The sequence below is a fragment of the Vombatus ursinus genome, unplaced genomic scaffold (genome assembly GCF_900497805.2).
Source record: "Vombatus ursinus unplaced genomic scaffold, bare-nosed wombat genome assembly UNPS02014821.1, whole genome shotgun sequence".
Lineage (NCBI taxonomy): Eukaryota > Metazoa > Chordata > Mammalia > Diprotodontia > Vombatidae > Vombatus > Vombatus ursinus.
In genome coordinates, this window is record NW_020954599.1 from 46,275,258 (window position 1) to 46,292,812 (window position 17,555).

General features: G+C 38.1%; 1 protein-coding gene across 1 annotated transcript in view; it reads right to left on the minus strand.

Moving 5' to 3' along the window:
* GALNTL6 (polypeptide N-acetylgalactosaminyltransferase like 6) overlaps window positions 1-17,555 on the minus strand; it is a 959,075-nt gene that overhangs the window by 95,217 nt on the left and 846,303 nt on the right. The window contains exon 8 of the mRNA XM_027837462.1: window positions 1,978-2,085. Coding sequence (XP_027693263.1) covers window positions 1,978-2,085 — 108 coding nt within the window. The remainder of the gene's footprint in view (window positions 1-1,977; window positions 2,086-17,555) is intronic.

The window sequence follows — 17,555 nt, forward strand, 5'->3', positions numbered from 1 at the left end:
TATAGCACTTACCTAGGCATTGTGCTAAATGTTTTACAAATATTACCTTATTTGATCTTCACAACAGCCCTGGGAAATAGGTACAATTATGATTTCCCATTTCACAATTGAGAAAACTGAGGCAAATAAAGGTTAAGTGACTTGCCCAAGGCCACAAAACTATTAAGTGTCTGAGGTCAGATTTGAACTCAGGTGTCCCTTATACCAGTTTCACACTCTATCTATTGCATCACTTATTCAGTTGTTTTTTTGTGACCCCCATTAGGGGTTTTCTTGGCAAAGATACTGGAGTAGTTTGCCATTTCCTTCTCCAGCTCATTTTACAGACAAAGAACTGAGGCACACAAGGTTAAGTGACTTGCCCGGGGTCACAGTTAGTAAGTGTCTGAGGCTAGATTTGAACTCAGGACCTCCTGACTTCAGGGTGGGCAATCTATCCACTGCACCACCTACCTGCCCTATGAATGAGAAAGCAACGAGTTCAAGATTACATAACTAATAAGTGGCAGATTTAGGATTTAAAACCAGGATCTCTGATTAGAAATCCAGTATACTTTGTAGGGCAAGTGAGAGGCTCTTCTAACTACCTGAACTAGACTTTTCATTGAAGCCATTAGACTAAGAGTCAGTGAAGATGTTACCCTATGGTCCTGTCTGGCAGTTGGGACTTCAAGAGAGGCTATCTCATCAACTCAACCGTATCAAAGCTGTATTGTTGGGGCAGTGGATAGAGCACCAGCCCTGGAATCAGAAGGACCTGGCCTCAGACACTTAACACTTAGTAGCTGTGTGACCCTGGGCAAGTCAGTTAACCCCAAATGCCTCACCAAAAAAAAAAAAAAAGGAAAAAAATTAAAAACAAAACTGTATCGTCCTAGGTGGCTCCTTTGTGTAGTAGAGAAAGGGGCAGGAGCCTAGGGTGGCTGGCGTCTGTGATGCCAGAATGGAATACCTCCAGTAGCTATAGAAAGATCCTCTTATGAAGTCATAATTGTCTTCATTATGCCTGAAAGCAGCCTTTGGTAAGACAAGAAATATCTCAGGGTTCCAGGAGAGATCTATGGAGTGAACTTGTGAACCTGGGTCTGGATTCAGAGCAGAAGCCAATAAATGGCAATCTCAGCATCAGACCATGATTTCATCCCTCCCTCCTTGGTTTGAATGATACAAGTTTTCAATCATTGTTTTTCTTCAAGAGGAAACCAAATGAATGGGTTTCCTGATATTATCACATCTGAACAGTAGCAAGAATATTTTACTCAAGAATGAAACAGGGCACAATCAAGTAGAAGGGCATATGGAAGGCATTTGAGGGAAAATTGAAAGAATGAGAAAGCCTTAGGGTGGGGGATGGTCACAATTATTGTGATCCCAGCTTTGACACTTAAAATACTTTGACACCTAAAGTGCTTTCACTATTTGCACGCCATTCCTGGACCAAAAAAGTCAAGAGCATATGCCTCCAAGGTGAGAAAAATAGCTCATTAAAGGCAGCATCTTTTAAAAACAGAGACTTAGTATTTAGCCCCTTAGAAAAAGAGGGCAACCTGACTGAGAACTATGACACTAAAGAAAAGATTTCAATCAGGGCCAGCTCCAAGGACATGCTGTGCAAGAAGATAAAGTTTGTTTTTGGTATCCTGCAGTCTTTCTGAAGAAGGCCCTTTTCTGTCTCCCAGACTCAACTTTCTGTCTCTCCTGTTTATTATTCTGTAAGGTTTAGTTACCAGTTTACTGAAGTGCTATTTGATAATTAGGGTATCATCTGATCAAGCTGCCAATGGTTAGAGGGGATTCCTAAATCCTAAAAAGCCTTAATAGTCAGAGGAATAATGGAATGACAGATTAAAGGGTTGACATTTTTAGTGGGGGGAAGGACTGCTACATTTCTACTCATATTACACAGGTAGATGACTGCCTGCTTTCAAGGACAGCCCTAATTTCAATCCAAAACTGTTCTGGAACCCAGTTACTCACTCTTGCCAAGCTGGTCCCAGATGGAACTTTATAAGGGACGTACTTCCTGTAGATATGACCAACTCTAGAACATGGAACGTCAAACATTCCTCCTCCACACATCCATACCTAGGGTGGGGAAAAGAAAAACACCCAAAGATAATGAATTTCAGAAGGGAAGATCTTGGCCAATAAGAAATAGGATTTATGAAAAATCCAAAAGCATTCTGTGTCTACAACTACAAGCCCTTTGGTAATATGTGATTACTTGGAAGAAGGAAACAAGGTTTTTCTACTAGATCCTGCAAGTACTGAAAAAGAAATATCAGTACAGTGTTAAAAGTCCTAATACAATAGATTATAAGACACTATCTATATTTTTTCCCATCATATATTTGTTTTGATGAAAAGCATTTAAAATAATAATAATCATAATCATAGTAATAGTGACTGTTTACTTTGTTCTTGCACATTCATAATATATAATCATCACCTCAAACTATGAGATTATCTAAATTCTTTTGTCATGCTGGAATCTATTATAATGAATACTCTGTAAAGTCATAAGTTATGTTTCTATTATATTTTATGGTCGGAAAGAATTTTTATGTTTATGTTTTCATTGCCTTATCATGACAACACTGTGAGGTGGGAAATGCAAATATTACTATTTCATTAACTGAGGCTCAGAGACTTGCCCAAGGTAACACAGCCAGGATGGATCAGAGACAAGACTTGAATCCAGGTCTTTTAACTTCCAATGCAATGCTCTTTGCACTAAACTTTGCTACCAAACAATTTGCTGGGACTTATCAGTTTTTTGTTTATGCAAAGATTTTTGTTGTAATGGTATTTATCATAACAGAATTCAAAGTAATAGCATCAGAATTATAATTGCCCATTTGAATTATAATTATATGTGAAACTAGAGAAGTTCTAGAATAGATAGCTGAAAAAATAGTACAAATGAGCACCTTAATACATAACACAGTATGTTCACAAGCATTCCATTTCACAGTAAATAAACCGCTTTGTGGGGTTAAAATGTATCTTCCCTCAACTTGACCTCAATTTACTTGTTTCTATGGCTCTGCTACCTTCTCATCCTGTAACTTCTTTAAGCTTCCCAGGCTTCCTTGTCTTGGATACTCTAAGAAGACCCTCCCCAAGCCCCTCACCCCCTTCTCCCATTGGCAAGTTCCTCTTTGAGCCTCCATTTTGTGAAAGGGCCGAGACTGCTCTCCTGGCTCTGTTCCTGACATTCCAGGCTTCTCCCTCCCTTTTCAACTCCCTTTTACGTGTTACCTTTAGCCATTAGGAATTAAGCTCCTTGAGGGCAGAGACTGCCTTGCATTTTGCTTATATTTGCACTTCCTTCCTTTTTCCTTCCCTTCCTCCCTTCATGAATGGCAAGGTAGAACTGCTGCTGAACATCCCTCTCCTCTTCAACTCTTCCTCCAGGTGCTGCTACAATTGAGATATGGGGCCGAGGTGACAGAAACATTCTAGTGTTGAATCACTGACCTAGTATCTCTGCAGCATTTTGAAGGCCTAGGACAATGATTACAGTCTTCACCCTTTCCCCAGTACATAATGAACTCCACTGAATCTAGTATGAGTCTATCTGACCCAAAACCGATCATGTCACTCCCTTACTCAAAAATCCATTGCTTCTTGAATTAAATTTAAATTCCTCAGTCTGACATGTAAGGTTCTTTAGTTTCTGATCTTAATCTACCTTTGACGTCTCATCTCTGACTATTGCACTACACTGACTAAACATTCCAGCCAAACCCACTAATTCCCAGATGCCCTCATGCTTTGCTGACTCCTCTCTTTCGCTTTTGCTGTTCCTTCAGTTTAGATCACTCTCCCTGTGGCATCACCATCTTTCTAGTCCCCCAGGTTTACAACCTCAAAGGTATAGTCAACTCACCACTCTCAAACACCATATATAAATTACTTGCCAAAGCCTGTCATTTCTACCTTCACAATAGCTATCATGTTTGTCCCCTTTTTTCCACCTACACAGCCACCACCTCAGTTGGCGCTCTCATCACTATTGCAATCATCTTTTTATTGATTTCCCTGCCTCAAATCTCACCCTACTCCTACCCATCTTCCACACAGCTGCCAAATATTATTTTTAAGTGTAGATCTGAACATGTCATTCTCTTACTCAATTGGCTCCAAGCGGCTCCATGTTACCTCTAAGAGTATTTAAGGTCTGTCATTTAAAGTCTACCTTCCCAATCTTATTATAAACGATTCCTCTTCACGTATTATATAGTCTAGTCATGGTATTCTTCCTATTCTTATAAATATAAATTTCCCCTCACTGTGCCTGATCTATTGGTCTATGCCTGGAATGTAATTACCCTTTGCTACCACTTCTTGGAATTTCTAGCTTCTTTCAGTCCTCACCTCAAGTGCCATTTTCTTCATGAAGCTTACCCCGATCCTTCCAGGTGCTAGTACTCATCCACTACTCACCAACTTGTTTCTATTTTGCCTATACTTTAATATGATCATTGTATTCCTAGCATCTAGCACAGGGGTGGGGAACCTGTGGCCCTGATGTGGCCTTCTAGGTTCTTGGGTGAGGCCTTTTGACTGAGTCCAAATTTTGCAGAACAAGTTCTTTCATTAAGGGGATTTGTTTCGTGAAGTTTGAATTCAGTCAAAGGGCTGCACTTGAGGACCTAGAGGGCTACATGTGGCCTTGAGGCTGCAGGTTCCCCATCCCTGATTAGCATATAAGAGGCATTAAAGGCTTACTCATTGAATGACTGAAATTCCATCCATTCTTTAAAAGCTAGCTTGAATACCATTTCTTTCATGAAGTTGTCCCTGATTCTCCTAGACAGATAATAGCACTTCATATTTCTATGAAGTAATTTAAGATTTACAAATTTATTTCTTCACAATAATCAATGTCCTAGATGGTGTCAACATTATGGCCCCTCAATTTGTAGGTTAGTAAACTGAGGCTCAGAGGTTGAATGATTTGCCCAAGTAACATAACTCGGGTGTATTGTAGTTGGATTAAAATCCTGATTCTTTACTCTTTGCAGTGTACCATACTTTCTCTCATACCTTTTCAAATGTGATTTCTCCTTCCTCCAAATCCCTGTAGCAGTTTTTTTTTTTTGGATGATGATTTATTATCTTAATATTAAATATTATTTAAATTTAATCTTAAACATCAATGTAGCCATTAATCTGGCTTTGCAACTACTCACAGATAAATGAATTTTAATGCATAAAATGTAATCAGTCATTTCTTCTAAATCTCTATCTCTGCTTGTCCATTTATTTCCATCACTTTTCTTTTTATATGGGCTTAATTATCATGTACTTTTTTTCTTTTTTAACTTTTCATTATTTTACAATGGTCTTGCTGACATTAATTGCATCATAGTATTCTAGTACAGTAATACATCATAATTTAGATAAGCAATTCCCCATTGCTGTATATTTAGGTGTCTTTGAGGATTTATTTTTTTGCAATTAGAAATAATGCTGGGTTTTTTTTTTTTTGTGTGTGGAAGGTCAGCTCTTTTTTTTTCTCTTTGAGAATAGTTTTAGGATAGATTTTTAATAATGAAATTATTGGAATAATATTTTACTTATACTTACCTTTATGGCATCTATCATATTCTAAATTGGATTATAGTTAAATAATCTCACTTCTGCTAGATTGTAAACTCCTTGAAGGTAAAGACTGCATGACATTCAACTCTAGGGACCCTCTAGAATGCCTAGCACAGGGGCTTTCACAGTCTTACATTTATTCTCCCCCATGCACTCCAGTAACAGTGACTTGTTATTCTTCTTACACTCACTCCATCTCTAGCATCTTTGCCTTTCCACTTGCTGTTACCAATGCCTGGTGACATTCCCTATATCTCCATCTCTTAGCTTCCTTGACTTTTTTAAGACTCAGATCAAATCCGTCCTTCTGCAGAAGGCCTAGAAAGGTAATCATAGTTGCTAGTGTTTTTCCCACTGAGATTATCTTCCATATAGTATCCATACCTATATCTTTTCCTAATTATTTACATGATGTCTTCCTCATTAGAATGTGAATATGTGAACTTTCTTTATATCTGCACCTCTGAGCATAAGGCCTACCACAAAGTAAAGGCTTAATAAATGCCTGTTGACTTGACTTTAATAGGTAGGTGCTCAATAACTGTTCATTGGGTTGGATCCAGTTGTTAAATAGAATAGTCCCTGAGAAGTCTGAACTTGTCATAATCTTTCAAGATGATTGCCACAAATCATCAGTGATCAAGTTCTGTGGGCAGGCTACTTGAAGGCTTCCACAGAATCCATGTTCCATAGTTAGTTCTATGAATGTGTATAGGCATTTCCAGATAAGTATATAAAACACACAGGTGATAGATAAATTAAAAAATTAAATTGAAACAGGTTATTAAAGATGATTTTGAAAAATTGTAAATCTACCCTATAATTCAAACAGACATGGTTTGAATGCCATTTGCATAACAAATAGAATTGGACATCCATGATTCAACCAAATGTATCTGGGGAGATAATTTATGGGTTTGGCAAAATTGCTTATAACTCTAGTGCTTTATCTGGCTAAGACCATTAATTATTAAGTGTATCATTTCCTTCATAAGGAGTTGTTTTTGAAAATATCTGGGCCAACAACAAAAAGGGTGGAGAGCTTGTTTGAATCAATTCCAATGTCATCAGTTTGCAATTCACTGAAAGCATCCAGTATGCTAAATATAACAAAAAAGTGACACCCATTTCTGAATTAATCCAGGCTCATAAATGTTTCATTCCCTCATGGTATTAGATTTTCATTATTCAATGTATACACAAGAAGGTTTGAGATCTGACATCCCACATAAAGTACCAGATGCAATTCTTTTGTCAGGGGAATCTCAATGGAGTTCAGTGGAATTGTTTTTGGCACTGCTGGCTGGGCTGTGGGGTGAACCTCTCACCACCACATCCCAGTACCTTAGATTATACCTGGCTATAGATTTGGACAAAGATAATACAAAAGAACCTATAGCCATGTGGCAAACCATAGCTTAGAGGATTTCTAAGGGTGGTGGATGTAGTTGTATTGGTTTTTAAACTTTCCTGGGGATCAATCTTAAACTCCTCTAAAATCCCTTTAACTAATAAGAAAAATCATACAACCCCCCACTACTCTCAAGGCCATTCTGTTCTTTGGTATCATTCAGAAATCTGAGGCTGACTCAAGTCAGAAGAGATCTTCCTAAGGCAAGTTTGGGGCTTGAATACACTCCTGAGATTCACATAGGTCTGTCTCACTCTCTGAGTTTCTTTGGGATTCATGAGTGCTGACTTGAGGGCAACGGTGTATTAAAGGGATAGCAATGATGTTTATTTGAATCTAACAAGCATTTATCAAGTGAGATAACATTTGTAAAAAGCACTTAGCATAGTGCCTGACAAATAGATGTTGAGTTGTTTTTCAGTCATATCTGACTGGACATGACCCCTTTTGGGTATTTCTTGGCAAAGATACTGGAATGGTTTGCCATTTCCTTCTCCAGCTCATTTTACAGGCAAGGAAACTGAGGCAAACAGGGTTAAGTGCTCAGGATCACAAAGTTAGTGTCTGAGGGCAGATTTGAACTCTGGAAGATGAGTCTTCTTGACTCCAGGCCCAGCACTTTTTCCACTGTACCACCTAGCTGCAAATGCCACATTCTAAAAACTGACAGTGCCTGACACATAGTGGCAGTTTCCAACTGAAGAAAAGGGACCTCATAACAATCATCTTAAAGACATAGATATTACATGGTACACATACTTCATCATGTGGGTACTTGTTCAACATAACCCTCATGCCTTCCCATCCTGTGTGGTCCTTATCCATGTCTTCCCACAGAGGCTGCATAGGGCAGTTACCAGGCATGCTTGGACTTTTCCTTTAGATCTCTTGGCATAAATAAAATAGATACCGATGGAGCCCGTGGGTTGTCCTTCAGCTACGCCTTGCTCTCCTTTCATGACCTAATCATCTCTTTTCATCTGTTTCTTTGATGGCATCCTTAATGCTTCCCCTCCTGCCCAGTCTGTAGTTGGCAAGATAAATCAGTCTCTTCATCTCCTTACACCTCTCCACTGCCCTTTGGATAACCCCCAACCTTCATTCTGCAAAGTTGGTGACATTCCAGAATTCTTAGTCATAGAACAACACCAGAAAACAGGGGAGACATGGCATATATAAGACTGGCCTTGGAGTTAGGGAAAGCTGGGTTCAGGTCCTGCAAATGCCACATTCTAAACACTGATAAGTCCAGTGTTTAGCACAGTGCCTGACGCATAGTAGGCATTTCATAAATACTTGTTGTCTTAACCTCTCTGCATTTTAGGAAGCTAAGAAGTTATAGGCAAGTTGTAGATTTGTGCCAATGAAAGGAACTACCACACTGATGAAATCAGAAGTCTAGACCAATAATAGCTGTGCATATGTGTGTGTGACCATTATTTTCTGGGCTAAATATATTATACTATTTTTATATATATTTAAAAAAACATGAAATTATAGTATCATAGGGATAGGATCCTAACTGTAACCTTAACTTTTCTGGTAGGCTCACATTTTAATAAATAACTTCAGAGTGCTAAGTACCAATGCTTTTCTAAAAGATGACTTTAATATTTTATAAAGAGAGAAAGCATCCATTAATAACTCATTTTAGTACCTAAATTCTTACTGCAAGGAAGTTTTTCCTTACAGCTAACTCAAATCATGTCCCTTGAGGTTTGATTTTCGAATTCATTTGTAGATAGATAACAGATGATAATCATCCTTTGGGTAAAGAATCATTAATATCCTTGGAGAATATTATCCTTGAAGAGGCCTTCTCTTTTTCAGGTCAAGCAGTCAGTGCTTCTGAAACCTTCCCACCTCGTAAGCTGTGAGGCCTAAACTAATCTGGTCCTTTACGAAGCGTCAGACCAATACAACAGGTGATTGCCTGGGCTTCTTTTACCTAACCATGAGCCTGTCCAGGCAATAGCTCAATAAAGGGCTTGGGGTTTAAATCTGTGTTGCTACAATGTCAATTATTATGTCTTATATTTAAACATAGCCAGTGTTTTCTACAACCTCCCACCTCTCACCACACCAACCTGGCCTTTTCTCCAGTTCCTCTATCACGACGAGTGTTAGCTTGACCTCCCGGCTTGTCAGTGACTGTACTTCTCCAATAGAAACAACCAAATGGGAACTAATGGGCACAGCAGAATGGGTGTTTGGTTTCTTGGGTGAAAAGATGGGTCTCCAGAAGAGTTTACCTGCTGTTACACTTGTCAAATACTGTGTTTGTTCTGAAAGACTATGTTCATATTTCTGACACATATCCTGACAGTACCGTATGTTGTTCTGAAAGGAGAGCTGACTACAGTGTTGCAATATTTTAAAATATATTTCTTGATCAAATTTTAAACTTTATAAAAAATAGCTTTCCTTCTGATAACACAGATATTTTTCAGTACCATTAAAATTGATATATGTATATATGTATTTATACATGTTTTGTTTTTATATCACATTCATTTATAAATATATACCTCTCCTTCACTACAGAGAGCCATTGCTTATGACAAAGAATAAAAAAAACGAAGAGAAAAGCAGCATTTTAGCAAAAACTGATCAACATGTAAACTGAGTTTAATGATATATGTAGGGTTCCATACCCTCAGTCCCTCACACCTGTGAAGAAGAATTACAGAATCATAGATTTAGACCTGGAAGGGATCTGAGAGGTATAGGACAACCCTTTTATCTTCCATATGAGGATTTGCTGAAGGTCACACGTGAAATAAGTGGCAGAGGCAGGATTTGAACTCAGCTCCTCTGACTCCTGATTGCCAAGAAAACCCCATGGCCAGTACTGGCATGCTATGGGTCATGGGGTCAACAAAGAGTCTGACACAACTGAGTGACTTAACACACAATGACCTCTGACCCCTAATCCAGTGCCCTTGCCCAGTACCATGCTGGTGGTGACAACCACAACAGCACCAATAGCTGGCTTTATTATAGCTTTACAAAGTGCATGATCTTATTTTCTTCTCAAGAGGACCCCGGGAGGTAAGTGCTGTTATTACCCCCATTTTATAGGTGAGGAAACTGAGGCCAAGAAAGGTTAAGTGACTTGTCCCAGGGTTCCAAGGGTAGTTTGTGCCTGCATCTAAATTTGAATTCAGATCTTCCTGACCCCAAGGTTCAGCAGTCTCTCCACTGTACCGTGTAGCAGCCTCTCCTAAAAGGTTTATTCTCATATCAAGCTCGTCTGAGACTATTGTTTTATATAATAATGAATAGGGGCCATTTTGTGTACCAGTTCATACACAAAATGAGTGAAAATTGTATGCTTGTCTCGGTACACTTTTTTCTGTAGTCCATGTCTCATCATCAGCTGTAGACCAGAATATAAACATACAGAATGGTAAGCTGAATCAAATCACAGTAATCACTTTGACTGTAAAATGAGCTTCAGTAAGAGGTAGTTGTCAGCGTGATAACCAAACTGTTCCATAAAATTTAAGATGAATAATTATAATGCGAGCCAGTGGTCATAATGCCCATAAATTATTGTTGGAAACATTCCATGCATAGCCAATAATTAATAATCATTTGCTTGGCGAGTCATCTAAGATGAATTTCAAATGATTAAAATGCCTGATAAAAAGTCACTCTCTGTCAGCCATCAAGAATAGTAATTGATCTGAAAGATATGCACATTCCAATTTAATACACTGATCAGCTGGGTTTCTAAAACAAAGAAATAGCAAATATCTGAAAATCTGTTGCCCCAAATTTAAATAAGTAAATATAATCTGGAGTCAGGAAAATCTTGATTTAATGGAGTTGTATAATTTTGTTAGACCAAGGACAGAAAATTTCTTAGTGATGGAGGGTTATATACTTTTTAACACTTACCTATTTGGGAGTCAATTCAGTTAAAATTAGGAGGGCAGTATGGTACAGTTGAGAAAGTTTTGGGGTCATCGAACCTGGATTCAAAACCAAACCCAGATCCTTATCATGCGTGTGGCCTTGGGCAAGTCATTTTACATTTTTGGTCCTCAGTTTCCTCATCTGTAACATTAAGGATATGGACTAGAAAGGCTCTCAAATTCCTTTTAACTCTATGATTCCATGAAAGTTTAATTTCTAATCGGAAAGAAACTCATAGTTATTGGGACAGTGCCAAATCAATTGGGCTATACAAAATCAATTCCTGGGTTGGATGTGATTTGTGTGCCATTGGGCCAATTTTGATATGCAGGGTAACCACAGTGGTCCAATGGAATAGGAATCAGAGGACATGGCTTTAATTCCTGGCTTTTTTACTAGCTGTGTGACTTTGGCCTTTATCATGACATAAGGATGATGAAGGCTATTCCAGAAGTGCACAAGCACAGGTAGTTTCTGCCAAGGCAAAAAGGCACCAGGAATGGGTCCACTGATGTTCACCACTTTGGCACTAACCTAGCTATGTTTGGAGAGGTTTCATATCAGGCTGGCCATAAGGTGATGTGACATGGGAAGGTCACTTAGTGGTAATGGCTTCTCCTGCATGGTTTTCATTGGTAACATGTTCCAAGATGCCCAAATTGACTACATGCCTCTCCACAGCCCTTTTGGTGAGATCCATCTTCAGTTCTTCAGTGATATTCCATTATTCTCACGTGACTTGGGAGAATAAAGCATTATTGTATGGGTTCTTCTTCAGTGAGATGTTTCCTATGGAACCTATCCAGTACAGGTGGAAGATGGTAAGATATTCCATACGCTCCTCTTGGCTGTTGACATTGTGCTAACTATATTGAGTTCCAGAACCTCGCAGAGCCCCTGTGAAATTCCCATATACAAAAACAATAACATTTATTCTTTGCCTACTTTTGAGAGCATGTGAGGTTTGAATGTATAGAATACAGTGGATATCTAATATATTTTGGATTAAAATATAATAGTAAAGAATATTGTGAATATTTGAAAAAGATACAGCTCAAATCTCATTGCCAGGAATACAATTTTATAATAAAAACTACTGACTAACAAGTTCAAGTCAATTCAATAAACATTTATAAAATGACTACTATATGTCAGGTACTGTGCTAAGCATTGGGTATCCAAAAAGAGGCAAAAGACAGTCCTTTCCCTCAGGGAACTTGCAACGTAATGTGAGAGATAACATTCAAACAAATATATACAAAGCAAACTATGTACAGGATAAACAGGATATAATTAAAAGAGAGAAAGCACTGGAATTAAGAAGGTATTGAAGAGGAATGAATGCTGAATTTAGTTAGAAGACCACATAAATATGGTCATGAACATTTTGAACATTTGTTTCTGTCTTTGACCTCCCTAAGCTATATGCCTAGTAGAGCATTCACTTGCTGAAAGGGTAGAAACACTTTATTCGCTTTCCTTGAATAATTCTAAATTGATAAATAGAATGGTTGATCTCCTTCAAAGCTTTCTCTACAACAGTTCTATAATTGTGCCTGACTTTTAATTTTGCTTACTAGCTCTCCCATTTATTATCAATGTAAGTTTGGACAAGGGCAGCTAGGTGGCACAGTGGATAGAGTTCCAGGCCTGGAGTCAGAAAGACTCATCTTCCTGAGTTTAAATTTGGCCTTGGGCACTTACTAGCTGTGTGTCCCTGGGCAGGTCACATAACTTTGTTTGCCTCAGTTTTCTCATCTGTAAAATGACCTGGAGAAGAAAACGGCAAACAACTCCACTATCTTTGACAAGAAATCCCCAAATGTAATCATGAAGAGTTGGACACGACTGAAATGACTGAACAACAACAAAACCTTGGGCAAATATAATTTAAGCTCTCTGATCTTCAATTTCCTCAGTTATAAAATGAGGGATTTCTAAGGTACCTTCCAATTAAAAAAAATCCCAAGAACCTAATGTTGAATTTCATAGTTTGAACAATGAAAGAATCTGGGTAACATGTAAAACTCATGATGGTACATGACCTACTTTTCCATTCATACAAGATATGCTTAGATTGAGAGCAAGACTTGGAGTCAGTGAGACATGAGTTCAAATCCAGTCTCAGATATTTACTAGCTGTATGGCCCTGGGCAATTCACTTAGCCTCTTCTGGCTTCAGTTTTCTCATCTGTAAAATGGGAATAGTAGTAGCATCTACATCAGAGGGTTTTTAGAGGATCAAATTAAATGGGATCACACATGTAAAGTGCTTCATAAATCTTAAGATATTATATAAATTCCAGCTAACATTGTTATCTAGAACAAGTGCCAGCAACCTTTTAAAAGTAGAGGGACAAGAATTCGTATGAAAATGTAGAAGAAAAAAATCAGTGGATTTGGAATAGAAGGACCTAGGTTCAAATTCTAGTTCTACAACTTAATTATATGACCACAGGTGAGTTCCTTCACGTTTCTAGACTTCCATTTCCTCATCTGTAAAATGAGAGAGTTGGCTTTCATGTCTGAGGCCCCTTTTAACTTTAAATTCTGGGATTTATACTCTTCCAACTTGGTTACTCTTGCTTTTCTGGCATATTGGAGGAATGAGAAGATAATAGTGACCACATGCCAACCTCCACAGAGGAAATGCATATATGTGACTTCCTATATCAAATTCCCTTGGACAAATTCCTAAGAAGACTTGATTTGTATTGAGTTCCATCATATTACAAGGAAGACTATGGTGGGAGGAGGGGTGGTGGTTCAAAGGATCAATACAATTATAGGTTTGGATCAGAGGATTTTCAGATGATTTATGGATATCTCAACTTGGATGTCCCCAAGGCATCTCAAACTTCATATATCCCCAACTGAACTTACTATCTTTCCCTTTAAACCCACCCCTCCTCCTATCTTTCCTATTTTTGTCAAAGGTAATGCCATTCTCCCAACTTTGTAACCTAAGAATCATCCTTTACTCTCCACTCTCATTCATCTACTATATCTAATCTGTTGCCAAATCTTTAATTCCACTCTCTCAAGATTTGTTGAATCTTTACCCTTCTCTTTGTCCACACCACAACCACTCTCGTTTAGGCCCTCAGTATTTCTTAACTGAACTATTGTAATAGACACCTTACTGGCCTCCCTGCATCCATCCTTCTCCCTTCTTCAGTAATCCTGCACACAACTATCAAACTGATATTTCTAAAGTAAAAGTCTCACTGTTATTTCTCTACTCAAGAAGTTCTAGTGGCTCCCTATTGCCTTAGGATAAATTATAAACTCCTTAGTATGACATTTAAATCCCTTTATAATTTAGCTCCAGTTAATCTTTTCTATATTTACTGTGAATTATCCCTCCTTGTACCCAGTCTATGTTCCGGCCAAATTGGCCTATTTGTTATTTCCTTGTACATAACATACTATTTCATGTCTCCACATCTTTGCACTAATATACACTCCTACCTCACCTATCAGTCAGACAAGTATTTATTGTCTATTCTGTGCCAAGCCCTGTGCTAACCTCTGCCTATTGGAATTGCTAATTTCCTCTAAAGCTTAAATGTTACTTCCTTCCAGAAGTCTTTTTTTTTTAATTCCCTCAATTGTTGGTTCCCCTAGCTTTCCCCTTTGTTATTTATTTTGTACATTTTATATTTACTTATTCGTGAATAAGTTGTTATCCTTCACACTGCTCGGTAGAATGTAAGCTCCATGAAGGTTCCATGTCTTACTTTAAAAAATGTATACCCATAGGTCCTAGAAAGGTTTCGGGCACATAGTGGACACTCAATGCTTGTTGATTGAAGGTTCATTGATTTAGAGCTGGAAGGGACCTTAGATATTATGTAGTTCAAGTCTTCATTTTACAGATGAGGAAACTAAGGGCTAGAGAAAATAAATGCCCTGCTGAAGGTCATGTGGGTAAAAGAAATAAAGATAGCAATCCTTTATATGTTACTTTAAGGTTTGTTGAGCATGTTTATCTCAGGTAGAATGTAGCAGAGCAAGGAACTGAATGGAGTACATCTGATTCCAATCCAAAGATGGACTTTAAGAATACTTGAATTTTTGGGGAAGCTAGGTGGTGCAGTGGATAGAGCACTGGTCCTGAAGTCAGAAAGACCTGAGTTTGAATCTGGCCTTTGACCAAACACTTGACACTCACAAGCTGTGTGAGTCTGGGCAAGTCACTTAACCCCAACTGCGAGAGAGAAAGAAAAAGAAAGAAAAGGAGAAAGAAAGAAAGAAAACTTAAATTTTCTTACTAATGGATTACTGGAAAATCCAAAATAAGGGGGAAAAGGTTTTTGGGGAAAAATAAACCTCCCTGACCTAGCAAACAATTCCAAGAGTACATAAAGCATGATTATAATAGTTTCCAACCTAAAGGACACTAACACACTGGGTCTGAAAACCTAAAACATAGCACTGAAAACCATATACTGATTTTTCTTGTCTTCTTGATGCTACTGAATATCAATAAAAAGTAAAATAAAATAAAAAAAGAGAATTAGGAAAAATGTCACCATACCGGAGGCGGCAACAACTGGAAGATCACCCTGGCACTTCAGTTTATATCTAATAGACATAAAATGCAACTTTTAAAATGCCAGGTTGCACCTGAGCTACCTTTTTTTCTAGATAATTGGAATGAATCTCAGGCTGGCTTGTAGGGCATTTAACAGCTGTTCCTGTTTATGTTTGAGCGGAATGATTTCAGAGGCATTTTAGTATTTTCTTCAGAAGATCAATTCTGGGGCATATTGTCTTCAAATGGATATTTTTGTGTCATTTGGGCTAAGTGTTATGGAAAGAACAAATGCCAGAGGGATAACTCCCAATCTTTGGTGGTGTGTGCTGAGGCCCCTGGGTACCATAGAGCAGAAATCTGTCTCAGTTTAGACTTGAAATTGCCTTCTAGTTGGAGATATTTCTCTGCCTCCAAAGGACTGATTCCATGGAGGTCTCTAATCTCTCTGCCTCACAAAAGCAATGACCAAGTACATAAAGATTATTTAAAAATCCTCCTTAGCACAGAAAGGATTTATAATGAGCACATTTTTTGATGCTAATCATGTCATTTATTTTTCCACAAAGTCATGGGTACAAAATATCATCATAACAGTTTACAAAAAAGAGGCTTATGGGAAAATGAAGCAATTCTGAAAATAAGCCTGAATTAGATCCAGGCAAATAAACTACTCCAGGGTATCTGCATAAATTAATCACTCCTGGAAGGGATTGTGCTCTTTTAGACAACTGAAGAAAGGATAAAAACACTGATGCAGAAAACTGAGATACCCTGTCCCTTTATGAGAAGTTTGACAAGGAGTTTAGAGAATAAGGAAAGAGGCAAAAGTAGAGACTGAAAGAACAGAGGAGTAGATGTGACCAAGGGTAGTGGGATTGAAGAGAAGGGCAATAGCATGAAACATTTCTGAAATTCTCTATTGTTGGCTCTGACCGTTCCATCATACTTCCTGGTCACTGCTCTAACTTCTGTGGAGAGTTGAGCCCAAAGTAGCACTCAATGTATCTTCTCACCTTTCCTAGCAGTGGCTCAGGAATTGCAGAAAGGTAGGAGTGAGAGGATGAACACAGCTGACTTTACTTTGTGAAGGCAGGTACCTTGTCTTAATAGGACAGTTATTTTCACTCCTGAACAGGAGTAGTAATGAGTAAATTTCTGTTCCTCTTCATGAATGGACTTTCTAGTGTTTGGAATAAGTAGGAATAAGTAGGAATAAATAATGTGTACCAGTGATTTAAAGGAAGATTTGGGGTGGAATCTTATAGGTTGAAACAACAGATTTCTGTCATACCCCATGGCTGTATATGCATATGTATATGCTATGTGTGTCTGTATTATATAACTGAGTATAAATATTCCAGTCCAGTTTATTACAGTCAATGAGTTTGGTCTGGAATTAAATGGAAAGATATCCATTTGGATTACATTTGGGAACCTATGATAGTTATTAAAACTATAAATAAGGCAGAGTAATAGGATTTTTTAGTTGTTGTTACTATGGTAATGACATCTGGGCTAGCACTGGCAGTATTCTGGCCTGTATTCTTCTCGTTTTACAATCTGTTCCACTGATTTGACCTAGGTTTCCACCCCTAGTTGTGTAACTCTTCTGGGGCTTAACTTTCCCCTACCCCCTACCATTTCTCATCCCCTCTGTCTCCTTTGAGGAATTAGGAGATATTATTCTCCACCCTTTCAACTGAATTATCTAAGGGCACCAGAATTCCTAGATGTAACCCTAGTGACTGTAACGTTGAGTAGATTTAATCTGGGTTTTATCTGTATAAAGAGAGCTATAAGGGAATTAGTTTAGAATTTCTGTTAAGGTCAAAGAGATAAAACTAAAGTTTGCTCATGAGAATCTCCCAAAGTGGAGTTAGTTTCTAGACCTTACGGTTTATTAAACTCTCATAGTTAACAGTGGCCATTTAGTTGGGTCACTTGTGGATCATTGGGACATTCTTTTACCAAATAATTAGCCTATATCATTATACAAAAGTCTTCATTAAGTAAATTAAAAAAAGATAGTCCAAAATTCCAAAAGATAGTCCAAAAGGAATGCTTGGTAGCTTT